This window comes from Triplophysa rosa, linkage group LG1 (assembly GCF_024868665.1).
Source record: "Triplophysa rosa linkage group LG1, Trosa_1v2, whole genome shotgun sequence".
NCBI classification, from domain to species: domain Eukaryota; kingdom Metazoa; phylum Chordata; class Actinopteri; order Cypriniformes; family Nemacheilidae; genus Triplophysa; species Triplophysa rosa.
This window is the reverse complement of record NC_079890.1, coordinates 15,525,501-15,551,758: the sequence shown is the minus strand read 5'-3', so window position 1 is coordinate 15,551,758 and position 26,258 is coordinate 15,525,501. Positions and strand designations below refer to the sequence as shown.

General features: G+C 40.1%; 2 protein-coding genes across 9 annotated transcripts in view; both read left to right on the top strand.

Annotated features, from left to right (window-relative positions):
- Positions 1-3,122, top strand: part of dennd2b (DENN domain containing 2B) — a 68,094-nt gene extending 64,972 nt beyond the window's left edge. For all 3 annotated transcript variants that reach the window (XM_057329481.1, XM_057329472.1, XM_057329489.1), the window contains exons 15-20: positions 6-183; positions 1,076-1,117; positions 1,326-1,437; positions 1,784-2,026; positions 2,299-2,385; positions 2,622-3,122. In XM_057329481.1, the coding sequence (XP_057185464.1) occupies positions 6-183; positions 1,076-1,117; positions 1,326-1,437; positions 1,784-2,026; positions 2,299-2,385; positions 2,622-2,650 (691 nt within the window). In that variant the 3' untranslated portion in view covers positions 2,651-3,122. The remainder of the gene's footprint in view (positions 1-5; positions 184-1,075; positions 1,118-1,325; positions 1,438-1,783; positions 2,027-2,298; positions 2,386-2,621) is intronic.
- Positions 3,123-4,232: 1,110 nt separating this feature from the next.
- On the top strand, positions 4,233-24,373 carry trim66 (tripartite motif containing 66). 6 transcript variants are annotated; one of them, XM_057329511.1, is made up of 17 exons: positions 4,234-4,620; positions 6,838-7,750; positions 10,721-10,850; positions 11,119-11,235; positions 11,533-11,647; positions 11,861-12,007; positions 12,239-12,356; positions 13,686-14,332; positions 16,507-16,704; positions 17,337-17,448; positions 17,539-17,620; positions 18,593-18,767; positions 19,538-20,241; positions 20,327-20,447; positions 20,645-20,719; positions 21,530-21,682; positions 22,232-24,364. In XM_057329511.1, exons 2-17 carry the CDS (start codon positions 7,537-7,539, stop codon positions 22,469-22,471), a joined length of 3,348 nt encoding a protein of 1,115 aa, XP_057185494.1. In that variant the 5' UTR covers positions 4,234-4,620; positions 6,838-7,536; the 3' UTR covers positions 22,472-24,364. The 6 variants fall into 6 exon arrangements, with proteins under 6 accessions (XP_057185513.1, XP_057185504.1, XP_057185494.1 ...); XM_057329540.1 differs by having other exon boundaries at positions 7,585-7,750; positions 22,232-24,363; XM_057329548.1 differs by lacking the exon at positions 4,234-4,620 and having other exon boundaries at positions 6,900-7,156; positions 7,585-7,750; positions 22,232-24,367.
- The last annotated feature ends 1,885 nt before the right edge of the window (positions 24,374-26,258 follow it).

Here is a 26,258-nt window from a genome sequence, read left to right as displayed (position 1 = left end):
TGCAGTACTCTTTCAAGCTGTGTTCATGCAGTGGTGGCTTTGCTGTACCCGTTATCCTGGCAGCACACCTTCATCCCTGTGCTACCCACCGCCATGGTGGACATCGTCTGCTGTCCCACACCTTTCCTAGTTGGGATTCTCTCCAGCTCGCTGCCCAAGCTCAAGGACCTGCCTGTGGAGGAGGTACGGACTTCAGCAAGCCTTCCAGATCTCTCCCACACGTTGTCACAAACATCGCAACTCCCAGCTGTGCTTTTGTCACTCATCATGTTTGTTGCAACAGGACACTTTCTCAAGTGTACATGTGTGCTGGGGTGCGTACCGGCCCTGAGACAAGAATATCTGATTAACTGTCATCAGATCTGGGGAGGGAACTCAGTTTCGACACCTCTGGAGCGTTGCTTACATTGTGTGTCAGTAAATATGTGGCTTTTTTTAAGAAAAGCTCTTAGAAGCAGATACTCTGTGTGATTGTGACAATAAAACTTATTGAATAGGGTCACATCGATCTGCCTTATAATTGAACCCTTATGTTGTTTTGTTAAATTGTATAATGTGGATATTTGTTTTTCCAAATTCAGAAAGCTAGTTGGAATGGGTGAGAAACATACTAAGCACAATAACATCGCCTTTTTTTATGAATCCACAATGTGGCATCAGCTTCTTAAGCCTAGTTCAGCATTCCCAGCCAGACTTTTGTCTTTTCCCCTCAAAACTCTTCCTCGTCATCTTAGGAAAATGTTGCTCCCAGAACACTGCCAGCTCAGTCCCTACTTAGCCTTTGGCACTTGGTACATTTGGGCAGAGGAGTCACCCGCGCATTTTTCATATTGCTCTTTGGACACTTGTAATGGTCAGGAAAACATCTGGAGGCACACAAACTTATGATGCTTGACATTTTTAACACTGGGTTCAATTGGCTGTCAGGATCCATCTGTTGTGGATCAAATTCTGGAAGTGTTCTGATGTGTGAGGCTCCCACAACAACTTAGTGTTTAAATGCTGAATGATGCTAGTGTTTAAAAGACTTGGTAATCAAACCAAAGTGGACATAATATTTCTCTGTATGTTTCAGGCTTTGATGGTGGATTTAGGAACAGATCGCTTCATCAGACAGGTTCGTCCATAAACACAAAATTGATAAACTGTCCCGTGGCCGTAGTGCCATCTGTGATGTGTACATTTCGGGTAACCAAAGCTGAATGCGTGTGGTCTTTAGGGTCTGAGAACGACCACAGTGTTGACAAATGTGAAATGCTGAGTCACAACAAAAATATCAAAACAAAATAAAATGACGCAAGTTAATCTCAATACTGTGTACACAGATGGATGACGAGGCCTCTCTGTTACCACGCAAACTTCAGGCCGCTCTGGAACAAGCTCTCGAACAGAGGAATGACATCATCAATCAAGACTCAGACAGCGAATCAGATGAAGGTGAGAAGACTGACACCATGGCTCATTGACATCACTGAGCTCATTGATGTGTGTGCTTGTACATCTTTAAAGATGCTCCGTCTGTAACACTGTAAACATAAAGCAGTGGTGTTTGCTAGAACGTGCATAACAACATCTGGCTTCACTGTATTTCGTTTCCTGTTTAGATTAGATGTTTTTATCCACCGTGATAATAAACTGAATCCCATCGTACGCTATGTGGATCTGTGTTATGAAGAGTTTCATATTTTTCTGTTTTCATAATGGAAAAAAAGCCTGATTTACTCTTCCATTTATGGATGTTACATAAAAACTTTTCTCATCTTATCTTTCTACCCTCTCACAGAGTGCACCACCACTTTAAACAGTGTGGTATCAGAGGCCTTCATCCGCTTTTTCCTGGAGACTATTGGACACTATTCGTTGTTTCTTACCCAGGGCGAAAGGGGCGAGCGCATCTTCCAGCGTGAAGCCTTCCGCAAGTCTGTGGCATCTAAAAGCATCCGTCGATTCCTGGGTGTCTTCATGGAGTCCCAAATGTTTACTGGATTTATCCAGGATAGAGAGATGAGGAAGTGTAGGGCCAAAGGTAAGTCTTGCTTGTGCCGTTGACTAAAATAGGAAACGACTTCCTATACAGCTTTCCTTAAACGATGATGTCCTGTAAGCCTCAGGCCATTATGACTTTAATCTGAAACCCACACCCAACATAATTATAAACCTTGTGGGGGTCTTTCTGGAGAAGGGGGCATTATTTACTCTTTAAAGTCAGATCTATTCTGCCCCCTTCTGGTCACTAGATACAATGCTTTTGACAGGAGGTAATGATAATTGTTTTTTTCTGTTGTTGAACCCAAACAGGTCTATTTGAGCTGAGAGTGGAACAGTATCTTGAAGAGTTACCAGACACAGAGCAGAGTGGAGTCAACAAATTTCTGAAGGGTTTAGGTGGGTACAAAAGTTATGTAAAAAAAAACAAGTTCATGTATTAATTTAGCAGACACTTTTATCCAGAGCAAATTACCAAAGGGCAAACAATAAGCTCAGTATACAAAAGTATGTTTAAATAGTATTCAAGGTGAAAAGGTGAAAACATAGTTTTTATGTAAACGAAGCATAAAATATTTTTTCACATTTCAAGCTTGTTGCAGCAACTTGATGCATCAATCTTTCATCTTTTCCAGGCAATAAACTAAAAAATGTTTTATCGTGAAACCAAATCCTGTGGATGTTTTCTACTGTTCCTACATCTGAAGACCTAACATGGCTAAGTCATGTTTGCTGACATGCCTTAACGTGCCTGTTGAACTCTGACATTCATCTTTTTTTTGTACATATTTATTAAAGCTGTGCTGTTAATCTCACGTGTAGCTCTTTTGTTAGCTTTCCAGGTACCTTGTATGTGACACTAGAGTAATAATAGGATGGTACTTGAGAGTATGAATGGTTATGTTGTAATATAACCTCCACCTTAGAGATAACTGTGTCGAGCTGTATGAGATTGTATGAATGGAAACTTACGAGAGGTGCATGTACAGTGGCTGTGTAGTATTTAACGCTAGAAATTCTCCATGAACTGTATTTTGTACATTTATTAACACATGAAGAGTATAATTACCTTATTTGCAGTGTTTTATAAATAAAATGAAAGCAACAATAAAGCTTTTCTGTTAATTCAAATCGAATCTGTGTTAATGATCAGTTTTGTTACAAAATGTTTAGGGAAGTCAGTAGCAGTTTGGTGTTTAAAATAGCCACAATGAATCATACACTGGGAATGTTCTTAACTTGACACATTTTTGCTATATTAAAGAAAAATGTACAGTATACATCATTAATTGTGTCCTGAATAGAAATACTGGTATTGGTGTCAGTGCGAGAGATAATAAAATTAAATGCAAAATGTAGCTGATGAACTGAATTTAACTTACTCTCAGAGAATGACATTGCAATAATATTTGCACAAGCCTTTTTGTCCCTGTTCATGTGCCTTGTGCAATATTCATTTAATTATTCAATTTCCAACTTTACTGGAAAAGAGAAGCCTCAAATGTATTTTAAGATCTGACTGATGTTTGAAACATTAAATTTCAGGTTACTTTAGGTAATTGTTATTTATTTATTTATTATTAAGCATATACTACATAAGCAAATACAAATTTTAACAACAGAAATAAAATTAACAAAACGAACAACGAGCTGCAAATAAGTGACATAAAAAATCTCTTCTATTCCATGAATTTAAATATATTTTTATGGGCACAAGGCATATTTATATATCACTATACATATTACTTTACGCACTTTGTTTTACTTATTACTTTACGTACTTAAGTCATATGACGTCAAGCTGACATTTCCCGCGAAATCGTTGGCTAACCAACTCTAAATCGTTACTATAAGTTTACCATTGAGAATCGGGGTAAGGATAAATATATACACTTAGACATGTTTTTATGTATTTACTCAACAACTCTTTTTTTGTTTTTTAATCAAAAAAAGCCTATGGATTGCAGCTTTTAACAAAATCACAAAGTAATTTTTGGTTGGTTTTTAATCATGGACAAAAAATACAAATGACAATATATACATCTATAATGATCATTGGTGATTATAGTCCTCATTGTCACTCTTGGTATGATTTTGATACGAGTACTGATGATCAAATCATATTTAATTTGAGGGTTGTAAAGTCTCGCGCTTTTACTCGGTATTTCCTCACCTGTATTAAAATAAAACTGAGACAAAGGCGACATCTGCTGGCTGTGGATATATTTAAAGGTGAAGAACTTTAGTGCGCAACGCGGGGTGCGTATCACGACAAAATAGAGGAGCGGGTGGACTGATAACGCGATCTCGTCCGTTATAACTTTGATTACATGCACTATTTTAAATATTTTATATATATAATAGATTTGGCGGAAGACTTACACTGAAAGTTGTGCGTTTAGACTATAGATGCATGCTCGGTTTTGCCTTTGACAGTTTCAGTGCTGAAGCAGTTAAGGTAATAAAATTATAAGCGTATAAAGATGAATACAGTCTCTTGGGGTTGAAAGTCTTTTCTAATGAGGATATATGAGGCCATTTTAGACACGAAGCATTGCTGAAATCGCTATAATCATCCAGCCGACGAGGAGGAGGTGGAGGATTTTGGATTTGTGCCTCTTCAAGAGAAGCAAGGTGCGGTTCAAACTATTATTATGTATGCATGCATTCATCAATATTTTATTTTTCATCGCCATTCTGATTATGTTTAATAACGCTCTGTATTGCGGTATTAAGCAAAGATGTTGAAACGTATATATAGGCAGGTTGCGCAGGATTTTGTGGAGTCCCATCCCATCTGTGAGGTGCACGAGAAGATTCTCCCAAAAACGCAGAGGTCTAGTGCGCATTCTCACATTACAGCCCAACTAACGCATGTACATTTATCTTTTAGAGGTTTTCTTCCGAAGCTTTATTAGACGAGGACAGGTATTTAAACAGTATTTTTAAAGTATGGATAAATAAATCCAAAATAATGCCGTGCAAAATAAATCTGTAAACAGATATTTGTTTAGCTGGATTTTTAGTGAAATCTCTTTGTGTAGAATTCACTTCGAAGAGTTTTGACATTTGGAAGGAATTTCTTGTTTTCACATTCACTCGCCAACTAGAGATAACAAGCAGCCAACTCAGAACGTGACAAATGTTAAATTGACACATTTGTATGACATATTGTGAAAATATGACGATTTTTTGGACACCATGTTGAGTGATCTTGATGTCCAGCAAGAGACAGACTGCTCTGTTTGTTCTGTAAAGCCATGTTTTATGCTAGATTATCATAGTCACTTCACTTAATCTGTTCTGTACCATTTATCTCTGCACATCAGCATACAGCATAATGGAGAAAAAACTGTATTTAAATGAATGCCTGTTAAGTTTTATTTAAATCCAAATGATACTTGTTTTTGTAATGCATAATTTGCATTTATGTTAATAATGAACTTATTACACTAGCATATTTTTTAGTTTCCGAGAGAAAACACGGCCTCTGTAACTTTAGAAGTGTGTGCATGATGAGGCAGTTTTGTTTGTCAGTATGTTTTCACACTACATCATGTGATTTCAGGAACTGTTTGGTTGTAGCTTGTTTAATAGGAAGTGCATCATTGTGATAAACCACAGCTGAATGTTTTGCATCTCATTGCACTAAATGTCAAGCTGCTTTACACATATATAACTTATTTAAAGGTTATTTTTGACCTTCGTTGTTTTGTGCGTTTTTAAGTAGCAATACATGTAGACACTGAATTAAACAATCAGTGGTTAAAAGTTGCCATTGACCTTCACTTGTAGTACGCCTAGACACCATGAATTGAACAGTCGGCGGTGAAAAGTTGCCATTCCCTTGTCATGATCCCATAAGCATGATCTTAATGGATGTTACTAAGGTGTTCTTCCAGGGGAGGAACCTCCTCTCAAGTTTCTATTAATGTACTTTCTCTGGAGATGGTTGTGCTTGCTCAGGCAGAAAGATGCTCATGCTGAATTCACTTAGAGGAGAAAAGGAGTCATCCCTGGCAGTAGGAAGAAAGAGAGAGAGAGCATGAGCTTTCTGTTTTAAAAGCTAAATGGATGGGTATGAAAGGCAAAGGCAGCAGTGTGGAGATGCAGGCACGCCTGTCTGCCCAAAGAACAAGAGAAAGAATGGCTGGGTTGACTAATTGTGTTTTAAAGTGGGTCTGTGGGTACACAATAGGGAATCAGATGGTTTTTAAGATCCCCAGTGCAGCTCTAGAGGATGAGAGAGTTGTCAGATTTGTAGGTCAGGCTGCAGGGGTTGTTGTCAGGCAGACTCGCAGCAGTAGAGGTGCTTTCATATGGAGGGATTTGCATGACACTTATCATTTCTGTTATATTTTAATTAGGGTTACATACGCTTTCATTAGTTTACAACCCCCCTGCACCCCTTCCTTTTCATTTATGTATAAGTTGTGTGGTACCCGGTGAAACTGCAAGCAAAGATTTTGGGAACCTCGTAGCTAGAGGAAGTGAGATAAGATCGTAATTGATTTCACACTTTACAGGGCATTGTGCAAGCACATCTTTATTCCCATCTGATCTTTGGAGAAGGCTGACCCGGTTTCACTGTGTTAGGTGGGAGCGGGCCGATCCGGAGGGACCTGTCCCTTACTGGCGCTGATCTAAGGTTGTGAGGAAGGAGGGCACGAAACGTGTCCCCTCATCCCCGATCCATCTCGCACCCTTGCCGTGCGATTCTCTTAAATATTTGTAGGTCATCCCGCACCTCTCCCCTTCCATTTTTGGCGAAAAGGGCTGCCGGGGATATTTTGTCCCAGAAAAAAAATAATTATCAGCCAGCCCTCCCTAATTCTCAATGATTATGAACAGGCTTATTTAAGACGAAGGATCATGGTGGCTCGTGGTGGGATGCACGTTGGATTGAAACAGCTACGGGAAGTTGACAAGGAGTGCTACCCGCTGGCCACGGCTGAGGGCGTACAGGGCAGAGAGCTCGGGAGTCTGCTCCGCTGGGGTTAAAGTGTGCAGTGTGCACTACTTCCTGCCGCAGGTAGAGCTGTCACAGTGCAGTGCCGAGCTGTGTCAGACACTTGCTGTGTCCTTGCCTCACTGCTGCGAGAGCTGGATATCGCAATCTTTCTCACGCGCGCGCCTAGGAATCGTGTGTCCTGCCACCACCATGGAGAAGGTAAGACGATCCTGCGCTGTTGTCAGATAATGGAGTCAGTGTGTTTAAAGTTTACGAATTGTCTTTGGGCTTGACAGTGGTTTGTTGTGACACACGACACATGATGTGCTGTGTGAAAAATGCATCTTTGGAATATGAATATTTTTGGCATCCATTTTACGAGCAGCTTTGCTCTTTTATAACTAATTATGCAAGTGCCGACTACAAAATGAACACTTTCACAGTATTGGTGCTTTTGTAATGATAATGATTGTGTAAAATATTGATTTATACTCAAGCAGTTTAAAACCATGAAAGATGCTAAGCCTGTTCAGATCTCCTTGATCTGTGATTGTGGCAAGCTCGTATGACACCAACTCAACTGATCCCATTGTTGCTGAATGCAAAAAAAGATGCGGATTTTGAATGCTTGTCTGCTTGTGCTTCAGTGTTGTTCCGAGTGCTCAGAGCCCAGAATGGCACAGAGCTTGTGCACCTTCTGCAACAAGTGGCTGTGTTTCCAATGTACTGACCTGCATCAGCACGAGAGGACCTCCACTCAACCCGCCGACCTGCAGCATCAGCAGAGAGACCCTCCATCACCATCAGAAATAGGCAAGACTCTCTCTCTCTCTTTCTCTCTCTCTCACCAATCTGTAATTACTTTCCTCTTTTAGCTTTGCTGTTTGCCTGCACGTTTGTGCTCTTAGCCACTGGACATTATCAGCTGTGCACCATATTTTTCAATCCCTCCTTATTTTTTGGTCCTTTAACACAATGAATAATGTATTTAATAATAAGCGTGAATAATTATCCTCCTTGATGTATTGTAGCGTTGTATTTTTCATGTGACCTACTTTCCAAAACTGATACTCTCTGAGCAAACGCAGCTCAAATTTGGCCGATCTGCTTCGTTTCGTACATGCTCTCTGGCTGTGAGTCATGACAATATGGAACCCGCTAAACATATGATAACAACACCACAAATCCACCCAAAAAAGAGGGAGTGATAAGAGTGACATAAAGAAAGAAAGAATGAAAGAAATGAGAGGTGATAAGAGAGAGAGAGAGAGAGAGAGAGAGAGAGAGAGAGAGTGTGAGAGAAACACAAGTGCGGGTGAGAAACAGGATGTGGTCGGTCACCAGTTTGCATTGAGGCTGTGGGAGCACTTGAGAGCTGGAGCCTGTGGTCTCATTCTCTCTCTCTCTCTCTCTCTCTCTCTCTCTCTCTCTCTCTCTCTCTCTCTCTCTCTCCCTGTGTATTGTGTCAGCGTGCGTCTCTCTACCCAACACTGTCACAGCATCAGCCAGTGCTTCTGATGGACAGCCTGTGTATCTAGTGTGACAGGAGTTGTCGGTTGAGGTCCGTCATTTCTAAATGAGTTCTGCATTCTGCTTGAATGACTGTCCGTGATCACAGAGACTGTTAAAGTAAAAATGCATTGTTAAGAGTCCTACAATGGAATGGAAATGAGAGCGTTTGATAAATTTGTTTTTGCCGTTCGGCTCAGGGTTGATGTGTTCAGACAGACTGATTTTCATAGCCAGACTTCTGTGGTTGAGTTATTTTGGGTTTGTTTGTGAAATTTGAAGCTGAATAAAAATAAAATAAAATAAATTGCTCCCTAATTCCCAATTGTTATGAACAGGCTTTATAAAGAAGAAAGATCATAGTGGCTAACAGAGGGAAGTGTTTTGGATCGAAGCTGCTACAGGAAGCCAATTAGGAGCAGCAATATGCAATGCAAACAATACAATGTGCAATACAATAAAGTTTAGATCCTGGCAGTTTATGTATGTTTTACATGAAAACTAGCATAAAACGTGGCATAGCATATGATGGGATGGTTTTTAAATGTCAAGTTTTGGGTTTGTTTAGAAATGTAGGTTATTTTTAATGCTCACGTTGAAGGCTGGAACCTTGTTTCTTTGTTTGGCTCTTCAAAAGCATATGACTTGCATTCCTCATATTGGCAGGACTTTTAATAGGACCGACTGATCAAAGATCCGCTCTGATTTGCTTCATTTAGCTTTAAAGCGGCCCTAACACACGCGGTTTCTGCCAATCTCATATTAATCTTGAGTACCTATAGAGGAGTATTGCATACTTCGTATCATAGAAGAGTATTTAGTTTGATCACATTTATAAAAGAAAGATACAGCTGTACGATTATTTCCAAAAGCATACGGCGAGTGAGGGGAGGAGGGGTAGGCTGAACTAATGCACGTGCGCATCCATTGCCAACAAAACACAGACATCAGTTTAACTCACCGCATGCGGTTCATGTCCGGCATCTTTTAGCGCTGGGACGGCACCATATATAAGTTTCAAACGATCTCCAAATCCAGCATTATATCCACCGTTTATATAACAATCATCACCCAAATGCAGTGAACAAACAAACACCTGAACTTCGCGAACGTATGCTCTCTCTCTCCTGCACACAAGTGAAAGTGACGTCTGCACATGCTCCTTCTACTGCTCTCCTTGCTGCCGCATGGGCGTGCTGCATGCTTTTCCGGGAGAATTGTCCAATAAGGCAGGGGTTCCCAAACTTTTCAGCCCACGACCCCCAAAATAACAGTGCCAGCAGGGACTCGAGAACCCCACTATCCCCGGAGGTGGGTATACAAACATTGTGCGCAACTGTGCACCCTGCGTTGACTTTGGTTGATATTAACCAACGTTTCATTTCAACAAATAAAAATATCCTAAACTTAAAGCCTGAAAAATAATCTGCGTGCAGATACAGTATGAATGTTTAACGTGGTGCTGTATGACTTGCTGCGCCTAACCTAATGCGGTTGCTAATGTGACGTAATCACCTCAGGGGTCACGATCGAGGGGGAGGAAATTCCAAAGGCTGATGGCTTTTTATTGCATGGTTTTATTTTTAACTTAACTAATATTTGTGTATTTTGTAACACTTATTGATTAAATAGGCTATAAACTAATAATAATGATTTCTGGAAATCATCTGCCTTGCGATCCCCCGGGGGTCCCGACCCCTACTTTGGGAAACCTTGCGATAAGGGACTAAGAAATATTGTCACGAAACAGTTTTATATGTTCGAAAAAAACTTTCCGAAACCTGTATGATCGCTGGGGGAGTGTATCAAGCACAGAAATACTAAGTAATACGCCCAACTCGTTTTTTGACAAGTTGACCATGTTAAGCATGAGAAGACAGCACGTTTAACATTGTAAAGAAGTCAGATTGCATGAAACACCATTGCAGCACCCCTTTAAAAACAATGCATTTGTAGGTCCAAAAATATTTATAAGCTTTTGATGTGCTTGTGTTTTGTTGCACTAAAAATAAATGATGCCAAGACAGAGAGTAACTCATGTATGCCAACAAGATGTTTTGTGTACTTTGTATTGGTCAAAATGAGTGTAGTTAATTCTTCATTAAACCTGCACAACTTCAACACACTTTGTCATATTTGTATATGCCATTTTCATTTGCACATTCTTAATTTTTTTACAGATTTGTGACTCTTGATTAAGGATGATGTGTTTTTAATGGCCGCCTGCTAATTAGCCCTCATTTCCTTTTTTCTCTTTCTTACGACACGCTGCAGGAGCCGGTTGTTGCAGGCAGGCTGTTGTCATGTGTCCTCTCCATAAACAGGAGCCTTTGGAACTCCTCTGCGAAACGTGCGACCTCATGGCCTGCAGCATCTGTCACCTGTCCGCTCACAAAGACCATCGGTATGCGCTGAGGACACGTACCCACTGACACGCATGCCTGCTTTCACCAACATCTACACACATAAGATGCCCTCTCACAAACACCCGTTGCCCTTTCCAAAACACATGCTCAGAGATACAGACAGAACAGGTGGCCCGTTTCTCACAAACACAGGCTGTCGGGCAAACCTAGATGTCGAGCTTGTTTTATTGAAACTTCTGCCAACAGTCATAGGTGTTTGGCTGGCTGTTGGTTGCCATGACTGTGAGTTTTTTTGTTTCTCTTTAGGCTGGTGCACGTAGGGAAGGCACTACAAGACCAGCGCTGGCTCCTGCAGAACCTCATGGCGCGCGTGGAGGAGAAGAGATCAGCGGTGGAGCGCACGGCCAAACAGGTCCAGGGCAGGTATGACTTTCTCCCTACAGCACATCCTCCCCATAATGCTGCTAATGTCATTTTAGTAAAGCGAAGGGTGTCCATTAGTCATCTAAAACATGAACAGCTGGGATACTTATGGCAACAAGCGTAGCTTATGTGACGCTTAAAGAGACGAACAAGATCCATCGCTTCCTGTGAACAATTTCAGCAGATGTGCAAGCGTCCAGATGTACCGCAGTCTATGTCATATCGGTATGTTTAAACTCCCTTAGACGTCTCCATCAATAACTAACAAACGTCTTCATTTTCCTCCCATTTGTCCAGGCTCCACGGTATAAAGATCACGCAGAGGAAGGCGGAGAACCAGATTAAAATGGCAAAGATGATTATGATGAACGAGCTTAACAAACGGGCCAACCTATTAATAGAACAACTGGAGGTAATTACTTTTTCTCCCTCCATTCCCACTCTGACTTTCTGTGCCGTGTTCATCTCCGAACATCCGGCTGACCGTGCTGTTGATGGAGCATGCAGAACAGAACGTGTGCAGAGTGAATCGTGCAAAACGGGCAGATACTGCCAAGTAGCAGATGGGGGAAAGTGGTGAGGAGTTGACGGGGACCCATGTTTTTGTGGTTCTCTTCCTGTGCAGAGTATCTCCAGTGACTTCAAGCAACGTCTGGAGGACCAGCTGCAGGGGGCCATAGAGCTGTGCAGCCAGCTGGAGCACGTGCAAAACTTCATTACCTGGGCTACGGCCCACAACAGACACAATCCACTGCTTTTCAGCAAAGAGCTGGTAGGAGTTTTTGAACGTTCAAATGGGCTTTTTTTGTGGCAGGTTTCAAAAAAGTGTCAGCGCCATAACATAAAATGCCTCATTGCAACCACAACATATATTTGTACAAATGTAACACATATAGAGCAGTGCAGAAAGAGTTTCGGTTTCACTCACTGCCAGAATTGCATGCAGTATTTATAACTCTGTGTCTCTGTTATCGTGAGGTTTGATCTGTAATTCATTTGTCAGATTGCTCTTCAGATGCAGCAATTGCTGGAGCCACTGATGCTGTCAGAATCCTGGGCCCCATTGAAAATCAAGTTCAACTGGGATGCCAGTTTCTGGACCAAACAGATGTCCACTTTAGGTAAATACATCCATTTTGGACGTTGACATTCCAAAGGATTAGCACTGTGACATCTTTCCTCTTCATTCTTTATAATGCGCAAATAGATTTGCTTTTAGTGCTTGTAGAGCAGCAAAACACTTTTAGTTACTTTTAAATGAAGTTTGGTTGCAGTTTAAAATTAGCTGAAAGAATCTGTTCAGAAATTAAAGTAAAGGTGTTGCAAATCGGTATACAAATAGTACAATGACACCATTGGTGTTGGTTATATTTGTAATTGAGAACGTTCAAATTTTCTACAATGTAAGTCCATGTAAGATTACACATCCAAGGGTGTAATAATATTTCAAACAAACTTTGAATTGAATTTATATGTAAAATGGTTTGAGCTGATTCAAATGCTGAAGTTTGGAAGATTAAAACTACAATAGCTATGTTTCCAAAATTAATAATTGCTTAATTAGCAAAAAAAAAAAAAGGACTGCTTGAGGTCATTTTTCTTTTTTACGAAAAACAGTTAAATCAACACTATAACTTTTGCTCACGGTTCCCCCATGTGGTTGATTAGCGCAATTGTCTGTTACCAGTGTTGTAAAGAATGTCGCCGTATAAGCTTCCATGTGGGCAGTGCAATAAATGTGAATTTGTTTTCTAAGCTGGTGAAACGGGCAAAGGCAGAAATGTTGTTTCTGAAAACCATGTGGCACTCTTCTGCAGGCAAGGGATGGGCAGGGCTGTGTGTACCGACCCGAACACAGAACTTACAGAGTGTGGTTGTAGCCGCTATGATGCTACTCAGGTAGCAGCGGCAGTAGAATTCTGTTTTAAGTGCGTTTAAGAGTTGTTCTACCACTGAAATAATTTTAGAGACAATAATTTGTAGTCGAAAAACTACAAAGTTGCTATAATGCAAATAATGGGAGATGGAAACGCATTTGCCAAATATATTCTGAAGTAGCAAACATTAAACCAATGTGACTAAGCGTATGTTTCCGCTGATGGTGTCTTTCTGGTTTCCGGGTCTTGTTTTATTTACTGTTGGTTGCTAGGTTACCAATACCGCCGTCATCCGCCTAAGGAACTTGATGGAAATGTAGTTAGCCTTCCTAGCTTTGGTTGACCTAGTATCAGTTATAAGCAATCGCTGCAGTAACTGACCGGAGACGGATGGCGTAAGCTCCGCTGCTTTACTCCTGTTGGTAATCGCTCCTGAAAGTCACTCATCATTTGCATAAATTTGAGCAAAACGTTTTTGCGCAGCTAGACATGGCCACTTCCTGTCGCCAACGGTCACTGTCGTTTGTGTCGCCGGATGTCGCCATGCACACTAATGATTTCTCCTTGCTGTAGGTCAGCTGGTGGTTGAGGGCGGAAGTCGTTCGTACACTGAGATCGTCGGTCACCCCAGTATCCTGCGACCTCAGCCTGTTCCTTGCATAGCCATGCCTCCTCTGTGCCACGCGGTGCGGGAACCTGGCTGTGCCTACCAGACCTTCTGCCAGCCCCAACTCTGCTGCCTTCACTGCAGACCTACCCAGTCGGTTCCTTTGGACAAGTACTCTGTAACCCTGGACAAATACCCTGCTCAGTGTCCTCACGGCAACAGTCGGAGCTCCCCTCCATCCCTCCACAGCTGTTGGGAGGCTGACGCATCTGTCCCTGTGCACCCATCCGGAGCTCAGCCCATACAGCAGTCCACCTCTCACTGTGGATCTGACCCTGTCCCGCATGGAACCAGCTCTGCTTTGCATCGCCAACCGACGGTATCCAAGAGCCGCCCGCTGGCCGAACCGCTCCCTGCTGATCAGAATGTCACCGATGCGATAAGATCTGAGCCCTGTGGGAAAGGACAAACAGCGGCATCCAGAGCAGCTACATCGCCAGAACCATCACCAAACAGAGACCCTCTGCAGGTCCAGAATCAGACGACCACAGAAACCAGCAACCAAGCCATGGTTGAACTGCAGCCTATATTTGATCGTATCGATGATGGCAGGGTGAGTTTCAGTAAAGATTTTTTCAGTGTTTTGCAAAGCAATACCTTTGCTCTCAGTGTGCTTACTGACCACAGGCCTCGGGCCTGCCTTTTGCCAGTGATTGCAAAGGTTGCAAATCAACCACGCTGTTAACTGGTCTACACCGCAAGTCCTAGCACATGTACAGACTATCAAGCATCAAGTGCAAATGTTGTGACACACTGCTGTGTGTTTGTGTGTGAAATGACAGTGTGTGTGTTTCTTAAAATATATAGATTTTCAAATTAAATCCTAAGTATGAATGACTGTATATACTGTAAACGGTTGGATGAAAAGTCATTTTACGTTCTGTCACTAATCACCATTTATTTTACCTTGACCTTTTAAGATTTTATGCAGTTCACCTAAATACATTTTAAAAGTAGAAATATGCATGAAATCATAAGATCTAAAAATGTTTATTAAATACTTAAGAATGAGAAAAAACATTATTTAAAACTGTTTCAGATGAAGTACAACATGTCACAGGAAACTCAGTCAATGCTGGAAATTTCATGTCGCTTTAATTTGTATGCAATTGTAATGTCAAATTCAGCACGCTGCTACAGTTCTGGGGTGCGAACAACGAACTCTTCCTCACAACTGCTCCCCCACTCTCAATATTAATTTAGAAAGAGGAAATCCAATCTTTCCAGCGTCTCTATTTCTGAGGGTGTAATGTGTTTTGATCTTGACGGCTGTTGACAGCACCTCAGCGAGCAGATGGTGAGACATAAGTGAGGACAACTGTAGTGTTAGCTTAGACACTATTAAAACCACAATGTAACACAAAATGTCTCACCCACACACATACTGTAAACAATCTCACACATACACACACGATGATGATAGTTCACCTAAAAATGAAAATTCTTTAATCGTTTATTCACCCTCGTGTCATTCCAAACCATGCCGGACTTTCTTTCTACTGCAGAACACAAAAGAAGATATTTTGAAGAATGTTGGTTACCAAACAACATTGGACCCCATTGACTTCCATTGTATGGAAAAAAAAGACATTTCTCAAAATATATTCTTTTGTGTTCCACAGAAAAAGGAATCACACAGGTTTTGAACCACACGAGGGAGAATAAATGATGACAGAATTGTTATTTTTGTGTGAACTATCCCATTAAACACAGCCATCCTTACATACAAACTGCTCATTGAGTTGCACAATTGGACGTCAACCAAAAAAAGTACCGATTAGATCTCTCGATGTCAGAGTTTTGATACATTTTGAGATTTCAGATTGCATTTCCCTGTAAGATTTGGTTCTCTAGAGGCAAATTAGAGTCATATTTATTTTTGATGTATCATCTCCAGCCCATAACTGTAACATGATTAAAGGGAAGGGAAAAAAAGCACTTGGGTGCAACCACATATTTACTTAACCTGGTATTAATGAGAAGCTAAGGGAATTGAAGGAACTCGCTGTTGGATTTTTCTTCTTGTGTCGAGCCCACACGATTACCTCTAAAGTCGGAGACCTCCTACCATCTATTTGCACCCACACGCACTTACAACACACGCTCTCCACAGCTCGATTCATTCCACCCTCTCCTCCTGAGCGTCTATCAGGTGAGTATTTTAATCCCGAGGTAATTACGAGGCAGAAAGAGAAGAGATAAAAGGTGGGAGGTGGGAGGAGTTACGGTGTCGAGCGCACGGGCTACTGCCTCCAACTCTGACATTTGTCTTGTTAGTGAAGGGTGCAGTCGCTTGGGCTTTTCTCCAAACTTCTCGCATTACTGAAATTATGACAAGAAAAGATGAGGGCCACGGAGGAGAGAAAGCCTAATCTCTGATGTGTTAATGCTGCTTATTCAAAGAAGTCTTTCGTGCCCCAGATGTGGGATTTACATACGATAATTGGTGCTGTAACTAAGTCATATATTATCAGGAGAATTATTTTAGTGTTGCAGCGCTTGTCTTGTTTTCTCTCAGTGTGTGATAGACGTGTTCCTGTTTTTGTTCGTAATTTTGCGTCAAACTGTGTAGAACTGTTAGCACCGCACCGTCGCCCTCAATGTTGTTGTTCTTTACCTCCCTGTCCTCTGTTGTCACAGTTGCTATGGTTCTAGCTTGGTGTGTATGCTGTCGTAATAACTTTTAGCCTAGCTTCACGCTAATGAGAATTTGGTTGTGTCCCGCAGAGGTCCTCGGCTCCGGAGATGTATCCGCTGGCTCACGGCCGGGAAGGTGATGGCCAGAGCCATACCGCTACAGAGACGACGACCGGGTCTCAAAGCAGCCCGGCAGGACCCAGAGGAGCTCTTAAGAAGCCCTCTAAAGATAGGCCGAGCAGAGAGGCTCATAGCCTGGCAACAGTGACTGGGGACCAGGGATGTATGGTAGGTACCGTAATCCATTTTCATATGTGGTGAGATATTACATGTAATAGGGATCTTTTACTAGCACTGCTGAAAAAAACAGCATATGCTGGGTTAGGTATGTTTGGATGCTGGTTTGACCAGCTTAAACCAGCTAAGGACCAGCACATGACCAACTTAAACCAGCACAAACTTTTTCAACAGGGTGGAACTGTTGGAATTGTCGCAGATCTCAAAATACAACTCAAAATCAACAATACAACTAAGATAATAGTGCAAATAGTTTCATTTCAAGTCATTTTAAACATCAGACATGTTTTCCAATCCTTGTCATACAGCCCAAAACACTTCTGTTCTAATGCGCTCTGCTCTATTAGGTTCCTTTTAGGGAGAAACTTGATGATGTACATCAAAGGAGATAACCGTCGTCTTGGAAACAATCGTTTAACCTCTTTCTGTTTTGAGAACAAATTAGATGCAGCAGCCCACATCACTGATTGAATTCAGTTTAATAAGCTAACTCACATTCACTGATGTAGTCGGCACGCTGTTGTTGTCATGCCCCTGCAATATTTTGCATTATTGTATGATATTACCTGTCAGCGTGTAATGAATTATAATCTTGACTTTATTGTTTGGCTCCTTTATTTCAGCAGATCTGCCCACGGCTCATAGAGACAGAGGATGGTGCTGAGATCATCCCAGGACCTCAGCGTTCAAGCGGTCACAGTGAATCTTCTCTGACCACATACAAGTCTGAGCCAGGTACTGAATTATTACTCAGCCTTGTAATCTGAGTTTATATTTTAAAATGTGATTTATATTTTTTTTAAATAGAACTTTTCCTGTTTTCAGATAATGTGTATGCATATGCCTATGAAAAGAAAAGAAAAACTAGAAAGAGAAAGAGAGTATCAAGAGAAGATATAGACAACAGGTAAAACGTAACATGAGAATTTAAGGCGGCTTGGCAAAAAATGAAACACAACACATGTGAAAAGTTTATAAAGGCAACCCTGGAGTATGACCACAACATATTACCACACAAATATTGATAAATGATAAACTTGCATTTAGTGTATGCTTAATTTTTTGTTTTTCTATGCATTTGTGGCATATTAGAACAAGATCCATGTTCTCGGATACACTGTGGTTTACCTTTTTGCCAGATAATTTTGTCCAATAAATACCTTAAAAAAAGTTTTGTCCATACACCTGATATTTTGATGGTTTAATCTATCCTGAGGGGGGCATACAAAGGATATCATGTACAAATACTGTATACCCCCTTGGACATCACTTTTGTCCACTCCTGTAGGACAAACAATATTTCCAGAAAAATACATAAACTGACAGATTTAAAGGAACAGTTAAGCAAAAAATGAAAAATTGTCTTCATTTACTCACCCTCAAATTGTTCCAAACCTGTATAAATTTCTCTGTTCTGATGAACACAGAAAAAGATATTTGAAAGAATGCTTGAATCCAAACAGATCTTTTCCACCATCGACTCCCATAGTAGGAAAAACTGCTTTATAAATGTCTTTGTTCTGTTGAACACAAAAGAAGATATTTTGAAGAATGTAGGAAAGCAGTTCTGGGGCACTTTTGACTACCATTGTCATTTTTCCTATGGGAGTCAATGGAGGGGAAAATCTGTATGGTTATAAGCAATCTTCCAAATATCTTTCTCTGTGTTCATCAGAACAAAGAAATGTATACAGATTTGGAACAACTCGAGGGTGAGTACAGTAGATGAAGACAGAAATTCTTATTTTTGCATGACATATACATAATAAAATAATCAAATAAAGAATGAAGTAACACATACTGTACTCAGATAAAGAATGAAATCGACAGTAAATTATAAGAAGATATAACCGGAATTTGTTTTCATTCACATCTACAGTGACAAAGAAGCTTCTGATAGTTCCAAGGTTCCAGTTGTGTGCCTTGAGAGACTCAAGATCCTGGTATCAAGACATCCACCACAGAGCCATCAGAATACAGACCTCTCATCAGAAACCTCTGAGTCTGGACTGAAACCTGAAAGAAGGGTGTTAGAGAGAGAAGCACCTTCTCAGGTATTGTTGTGGAAAAATATCAGTCTTGTAGTTCAAAAAATCTCTCAGACAAAGAAGGTCCGGGTGTCAAGGAGTTAACTTTATTTGCTCGAGCCAAACAAAGTGAGATGTTCCGAGTCATCTAAAAACCAAGTGTTTTCAGTCTACAGTTATAGTGAAACTTCTGAAAGGTGGTCCTTTCTAAAAACCAATCAGGTAGATTCCCGTTATCTCTTATTTTTATTAACCAATTGTTGATTTTCTGCCACCAATATATCCCAAGCAACAAGATGCGTATTTATTCGTGGTAGGCTGGCTATTACCTATTTTTTTAAATATATTTTTATATATCCTCGCCCACCACAATTATGTCATGGTCATCATGACCTGTTTCCCCTTCTTCACCTCCTTCTCTTGTCTTTATCTGTGGTAAAACTGTGGCCTTGCTCAATGTAGATTATAGTCATAGTAACGGGGCGGAACATGCCCAGATTTGGTCATACTGTAGGGTTGGGGCTGGAAAAAGTCCCCAGATTTCATAAACACTGCCAGACATCAAAAACACAGCTGTGCAGGGTGCTTTTCAGAATCTCATACAAATGTGTTTAAAACGAAGAGCAATACATAGTGAATAATGATCAAAAACATAAAGACATATCATGAAATTCCTCCATAGTATCAGTTGCCCTTCTACATTACTTATATACGGTATTGATGATCTATTCATGACATGCTGTTCTTTAAACTTTTTCATGTAACGCATCCTTATAATTATTCTGATGTTCTTAAAGGAAATATTGAGCCAGGAGTCAGGTCAGACAGGGGACAGCGTGCTGCCCGCAGAGCAGCCTTCATCTGAACATTTGCATAGCTGTGGATCATCTCACACCCCTGAGGTTTCTCATCCTGCCGTGCATGAATTACACAACATAAACCAAGAGTCTGAGGTTCTGTCCACCTCCAGTGATGCCGACCCTGCCCTACAACCTGACACAGAAGAGATTCACTCTGATCCTGATCCTCCATCTGAACCCAGATCAGTGCCAGATTCTGACTTTCAAACTGATTCCACAACAGAGGCTGAACTGGGCTTAGATGCAGATGAGGAATCAGAGCTCCATCCGGAATCAGAGCCAAGCGCTGAATCCGAACTTCAAGCAGAATCGGAGTCAGATCTGGTGTCCGAGCAGCCTCCCGAATCGGTGCTCTCGACTTCTGAACAGGAGCTCGAATCAGATCCAGAGTCCACAGCTGAAGTGACTCTGAACCTTGAGTCTGAATGGGAGCCGGAGCAGGCCGTCCTCCCGCCCGCCACCAGCCCTGAGACAGTATCAAATGCTGCTGCTGAACCCGAGCCTACGGAGGAAAGACCTGAGATCGAAAATGAGGACTTCTGTGCAGTCTGTCGCATTGGAGGAGACCTTCTGTGCTGCGACCGCTGCCCCAAAGTCTTTCACCTGTCGTGCCACGTGCCCCCACTGCACAGTTTCCCCACGTAAGCCGTCCTTCCATTCGCTTTACATATTAAGCCATGTCTTCACTCACAGCTGAAACTAACCTTTCATCTCGGACTTCTGTAGAGGCGACTGGATTTGTTCCCTGTGCTGGGATGTGGAGCAGCCAGAGGTGGAATATGACTGTGAGAATGTGCAGATGTCCACAGGCACGGTGCCATATGGACTGTCGGCATGTGACCAGAGGGTAAGTGAAGGGGATGCTGAGTCTCATCTGGCCCAGCTCTGATTAATCCTGCGACCTCAGAGATCTGGGAGTCAAAATCCAGAATTGAGCAATTCATCCCTCAGGAGATTTGAGGGCAAACTGTAAAGTAAAATATCTAGGATCACTTGATGTACGATAATACATAATAAAAAGATCATTTGTGTATTTGTTTACAGAAATGTGAGAAGTTGACGCTGATGATCCTCAGCAACATTCTCAGTGCACCGTTTCATGAACCTGTCAGCCCTCTGGTAAGTTCTAAACAAGAATCACAAAAAATCGGAAATGAGAAATAAATATTGTTTATTTTTAGGTTAAAATAGGATTGCTTACAACATGCTAATTTATGGCACAGTAGAATTATTGAAGTTATAATTTACGTCCAGATCTTTCTTCACATGTTTCTTTTTTGAAAATAAAAATAGACACAAGAAGCAACACATCTTTTGGCACATCAGAGAAAATTATTTTTGAGATCTCTCATGTAACATTTAAGAATAGTGTTTTCCCCCCGGAGAGAACATCTGTGAACCATTTTACTTAACCAAGCCTTGTAGAAACACTGTTGATGTGCTTTCAACGTAGTCTCAATTGTGTCTTGGAGAAACAGTTGAGGTATTAAAGAGATATTTTAATTCCTCATTTTCTGAGGTATTTTCATACCTCACCTCAGAGATATTATCCCCCATTTTCTGTAAAATAGTCTTTATTTTATATATGCACATTTAGAATCTTTTAGACTGTAAATCGTATTATATTGTATTGTCATTGTGTTGAATGTCTGTACTAGAAACTTCCAACACCAAAGAAAATTCCTTGTGTGTGCAAGCACACTTGGCAATAAAGCTCTTCTGATTCTGATTCTGATTTCTTGTGATTTTTCTTTTACACCGTGTTTACACTGGATGCGAAAAGACAATAGAACGCATTATAACCCATTATTATTTACAATTTTGTCCACACTGGATGCTTGTGTTGTGTCGCGTCGTGCCGGTCGCATCCGGGGTAGACACGGTGTTCGGCTTTATCTAATCTATGTGTATTTGTTTTATTTGTATTAGGCACGTCATTATTATCAGATCATCAAAAAGCCCATGGACTTGTCTGTCATTCGGAACAGGCTCAACAGTAGCAGCCACATACACTATCATTCCCCTAAAGAGTTTGTGGCTGATGTCCTACTGATGTTCAAAAATTGTGGCAAGTTCAACTACGTGAGTGAAACGCATTTTGTCAATCTAGCTCATTCTAGTGATCAGTGGCGAACATTTAATTTCACAGCTGATTTATATTCACGCCACATAGTGATGCACTGATTATGCATTGCTTTTTAATATCCTGTTTAATTGACCTAAAATTCCGTTTTAATAGATTAAGCTAAAAAAAAAGCACTGCATTTGTGTTCATTTATTATACGATGCAAATGCACGAGATGAAATTCAGAACGAAAGTTCGGAAGGTACTCGTTCATCTCGCAAGAATATATAGTGGCTGCTTACATCACTCTTGTCACAGTTCGGTCAGCATCTCTTCACCAGCCCAGCTCAACCTTTCTTGCATTTATTAGCCTATTTAATTTATATTTACTTTCATTTTGATGCAACACGTCAACTATTTTGTATCATCCTAGATCTTAGAACATTGGTTTGCAAGTGAAACACACATTATATGAAATAATATACTCTTAATATTAGTACATTCAAATACATTTATACATATGAGTGCCTTTAGATTGATGTTGACTTTGTTTCATATCTCTCCAGCCGGACTCAGAGGTAGCTCAGGCAGGATGCAGTCTGCAGTCATTCTTCATCTCTAAACTAAGGGAGGTCTTCCCACATCTGAGATGCCCTGTGCAGGAGGAGGAGAACTCAGACAGCGAGGATTACGAGGAGCTGGAGAGAGCTGTTGTGAGCGGATTCCCCTGGCCGGAGAGAAAGGAGCAGAGCCACAGGAAGAGGAAGAGGAGACCGTCTCTCAACTGGAGGAAAAATCACTACTAGTCGTGCCTCTAGTTTGTAAAGAGACATTAACAGCAGTTACATCACTTTTTTAAGATTCGGGTTAAAATTCTGTACAGTACTATGTGCTCTTTCTGCAGACTATCTAATTCTTAACACATTATAACCAGTTCTAATTCATGTTTTTTGCTGTAGCTGTGTTCACATTAAGCCTATACTGTATCTCCAGACTTTGTCAAAGGTCTTGCACTAGTGCGTGTTTTAATGCCTATATCAAATTGCACATTCAGTTTGATAGCTGACTGGTTGCTGGCAACTGCTACTTAGTCAATATAGAGAGGCAATGTTAATAATTAATAGTGTATATTTGGTTAATATATCCTCTGTCTTTTTATCTGAAAATCCCTTTTACAGAGATATAGTACCATTGCCAACTGATGTTTTAATTGACCTGTAGAGGGAGCACTTCATATAGCCAGGGGCAACACATTAGTTCATATTGGACTTTGGTAGAGTATAGGTACATAATGTGATACCCATGGACCCGTCCTAGAAGGCAAGGAGAGTAATATTACACAGTTGCTCCTGTATGTGATGTTTTGGATTGATCTGATGTTCACTGAGAGAAATATCCAATCTTATCACAAGAATCATTTTAATATCCTTTTATGTTCTTCTGTGTGGCTCACAAACAGGTTAATTGTATCTCTTTTGACTTTTGTTAAACTGCTGTTAATTGCTTAAATAGCTGTGCAGAATAATGTTAAGTCTTTCTCTAATGCTATTTCCTATCTTTTACAGAATTGTCAGGATTTAGTCAGTTATAATGGTGTAAATATGGTATGGAAAAATGTTTTTTCCCCTTGCTGTACATAACAATCAGCATCACATTTTGCTTTCTTTGTCTGATGGCTTTAAAATCACTAAACATCTTTCTTTCTGTTTTTAAAGCTGTTTTGCATATGGTTTATATGAATGTAAAAATCTGTTATTGTTTTAAAAGTATTTTTCTGCTTTATCACCAATCGCCCGAGAGTAGTAATTAGAAGTTGTTTTTATTCACCTTGTTTTATTGCAAAATCACCATGCAAGGAATTAACTTCAGAAAAACATCTGTAATATCTTTAGGCTATATGTAACACACACACGTTACATTGTTATTATTATTACGAAGACTTTCCATTGTGTTTTTGGGTTTTATGATTTTTATAATGACCTAATGATATTTTCTAACCCAAGCACTAAACCTAAAAGGTAATCTTCAATTTAGAGGTGTTTCGAACAAGTCTGATGCTTGGCTCGTATATGGCTCAGCTTGGCAAGCTAAAACTATGCCTCATTTCAACGAATCTGTTACAGGCCGGTTCCAACGAATGTTTCTAATTCAATTATGCTTGCAAGCAACTGATTAAACCATCATGTCAACACTCAAAGCGTTATTTGTCGAAATATTGCTTTAAGCACATGAGAGCTACAGAATAGCAGTGTTGGTATTGGTCAGATTGGATATGACAGACTTACTTGTTTTCTTGTACAGGATTTATTCCTCGTAGAGCTGAGTCTCACTGAAACTCCTTGAGATTCCTAAAACTGTATTGTGCGTGTGGAGTTCTGACAGATTAATAAAGTCTGGCTATCCACCAGCACTGAGGCCATAAACCAAGAAGAGGGCTCTGGATAATTTCATTACAAGCGAAAAACATTCTGTGGACATCTTGGCCGTCTACACTAAAATCAATGAGTTTTTTCCACTTTGTGTTTAATATGTAAAAACAAAACCCTTGACTCTGCCAATGTCTTCTGTACCAGGGTAACAGGACACTGTTTTTGTACACAGTATACAATCGAGACTTATTTTGACATTAAACATCAGTTTGATTTATGACATTTTTATTGCTTTCTGTCAGACCTCCCAGCCAACAGCAATAATCCAGTTTCGTATAATTTTGTTCCGTGAAATTTTCTCATAACATCACGTATACAAAATCGTTTTTCAAATGTCACAAAAATGTGAATGTGAAAAACATGTGAATTTTAATTGAATTCAACGCCAAAAATGTTCATCTAAAAAGCAGCTAATAATTCAAACAATAGCATGCGAGTCAGTTTACAATGTGCCAGGCTTGGCAAAAGTACCGAACGCAGCAGAATCATTTGTTCCTCAATGAAATCTCACAGGCTCATAAATTGGATATTTTTCCTCCAACCATTCCTTCAGTTAGAAAGATAGTAAGTGAGCTTTGATGCCATCTAAAAGGGTGATCATCTTTCTTCTGGGATATCTCTTTGAGTTTCCCTGGTAAGGTACTGTACATCTGAACCACAGCAGACAATTCCTGGCTCATCTTAACTGACAGCTTCCTGATGACACTTAAATCAGATCAGTGCCTGGTCTGGGTCTCAGAGAATTCCCACAATACTTTCAGGATTACACCCCTGATTGCCTTCTTAAAGATGGGGGATAAGAGCATAGCCCCCGCAAGGCCACTCTAAATGCAGACATGATGCAATAACACTGCTGCCAGCTTTTAAATCCATTTCTCCTCTTCTTCTCATGAGATAAACCTGGCCTCATTTTTACCCCCTTCCGCTTTTAGTACTCATTTATATTAACTCTTAAAAGGGTCATATATTTTTGCATTTTAATAGGCAATTATGTCCAATCTTTTGTGCATGCTCATGTAAATAATTTAAGCACTGGTCAAAGGGGATTAGACATGCAGCTACATTTGAAAAACAATTACCCCAGTCCATACCAAATAGATCTTTATTATATCTGAACCATTAAAATGAATATACCTGTGTTGTACTTAAAAAAGGATTTCTATTAAAAGGTATACCAGACTCATCCTTTGGTTAGCTGAGACCCTTGGGATGTTTATTCATTATGACTTTAAACTTTCCTGTAGCTCAGTAGTTAGAGCATGGCGCTAGCAACGCCAACGTCATGGGTTCAATCCCAGGAATTGCACATAATTAGAAACAATTGTATAGTATAATGCAATGTAAGTCGCTTTGGATAAAAGCATCTGCCAAATGCGTAAATGTATGAGTTCGTTGTTTACACAGCGGCAGGTACATAGGATGACAAGATGAAAGAAGTTCAGTTAAGTCAATGAGGGATTGAGTTTACAGGTGTCCATTTAATGGTAATTATAAAAATCTGAAAGTGTCACACAGATATTTAAAATTTGATCCAAATAGATGGAACATTTAGAGTAATAACATCACAGTATTCAATCCACTACCCCCACTGATGTTTGTGCTGTTGTTTTCGCACCAAAAAGTATGTCACTTAGAAGAATGATATCATTAAAGAACCGTGCATTGTTAGTCAGGAACTATTAAAAAAAGCCAAACAGATGAAAGGTGAAAACCCATTGTAAACACAAAAGCTCAAAGTAATTAAATAGTTAAATAATATAAATAAATCAATATTACAAAGTAGTATTTAAAAATTCATAAAAGATTAAATATTTGGATTTACTGTAACTTTTTCTTGCTTTTAAGTTATTTAAATTCATATTTATTAACTTGAACTATTTGTAGATTACGCACTCAACAAAGGTTATCTCAACAACCAATGTTTATTTATGTGAAAGATTTAATACCATTGTTCACAAGGGTTTGTGGCGGTTACATGAGAATCATGATTTATGTTGTATCACTCTATGAACTGTGCTAACGGTAGTCTCGTATTAGTCTCTTCTTGCTCATTTTAAATCAAAGTGTCTGATTTATGTGTAGTAAGAAAAAACAATATTGTGAAAGTAAAAAAATATTACGTTTAATTAACATAAAAGTGCATCTTTGTATACTTTTTTTCTAA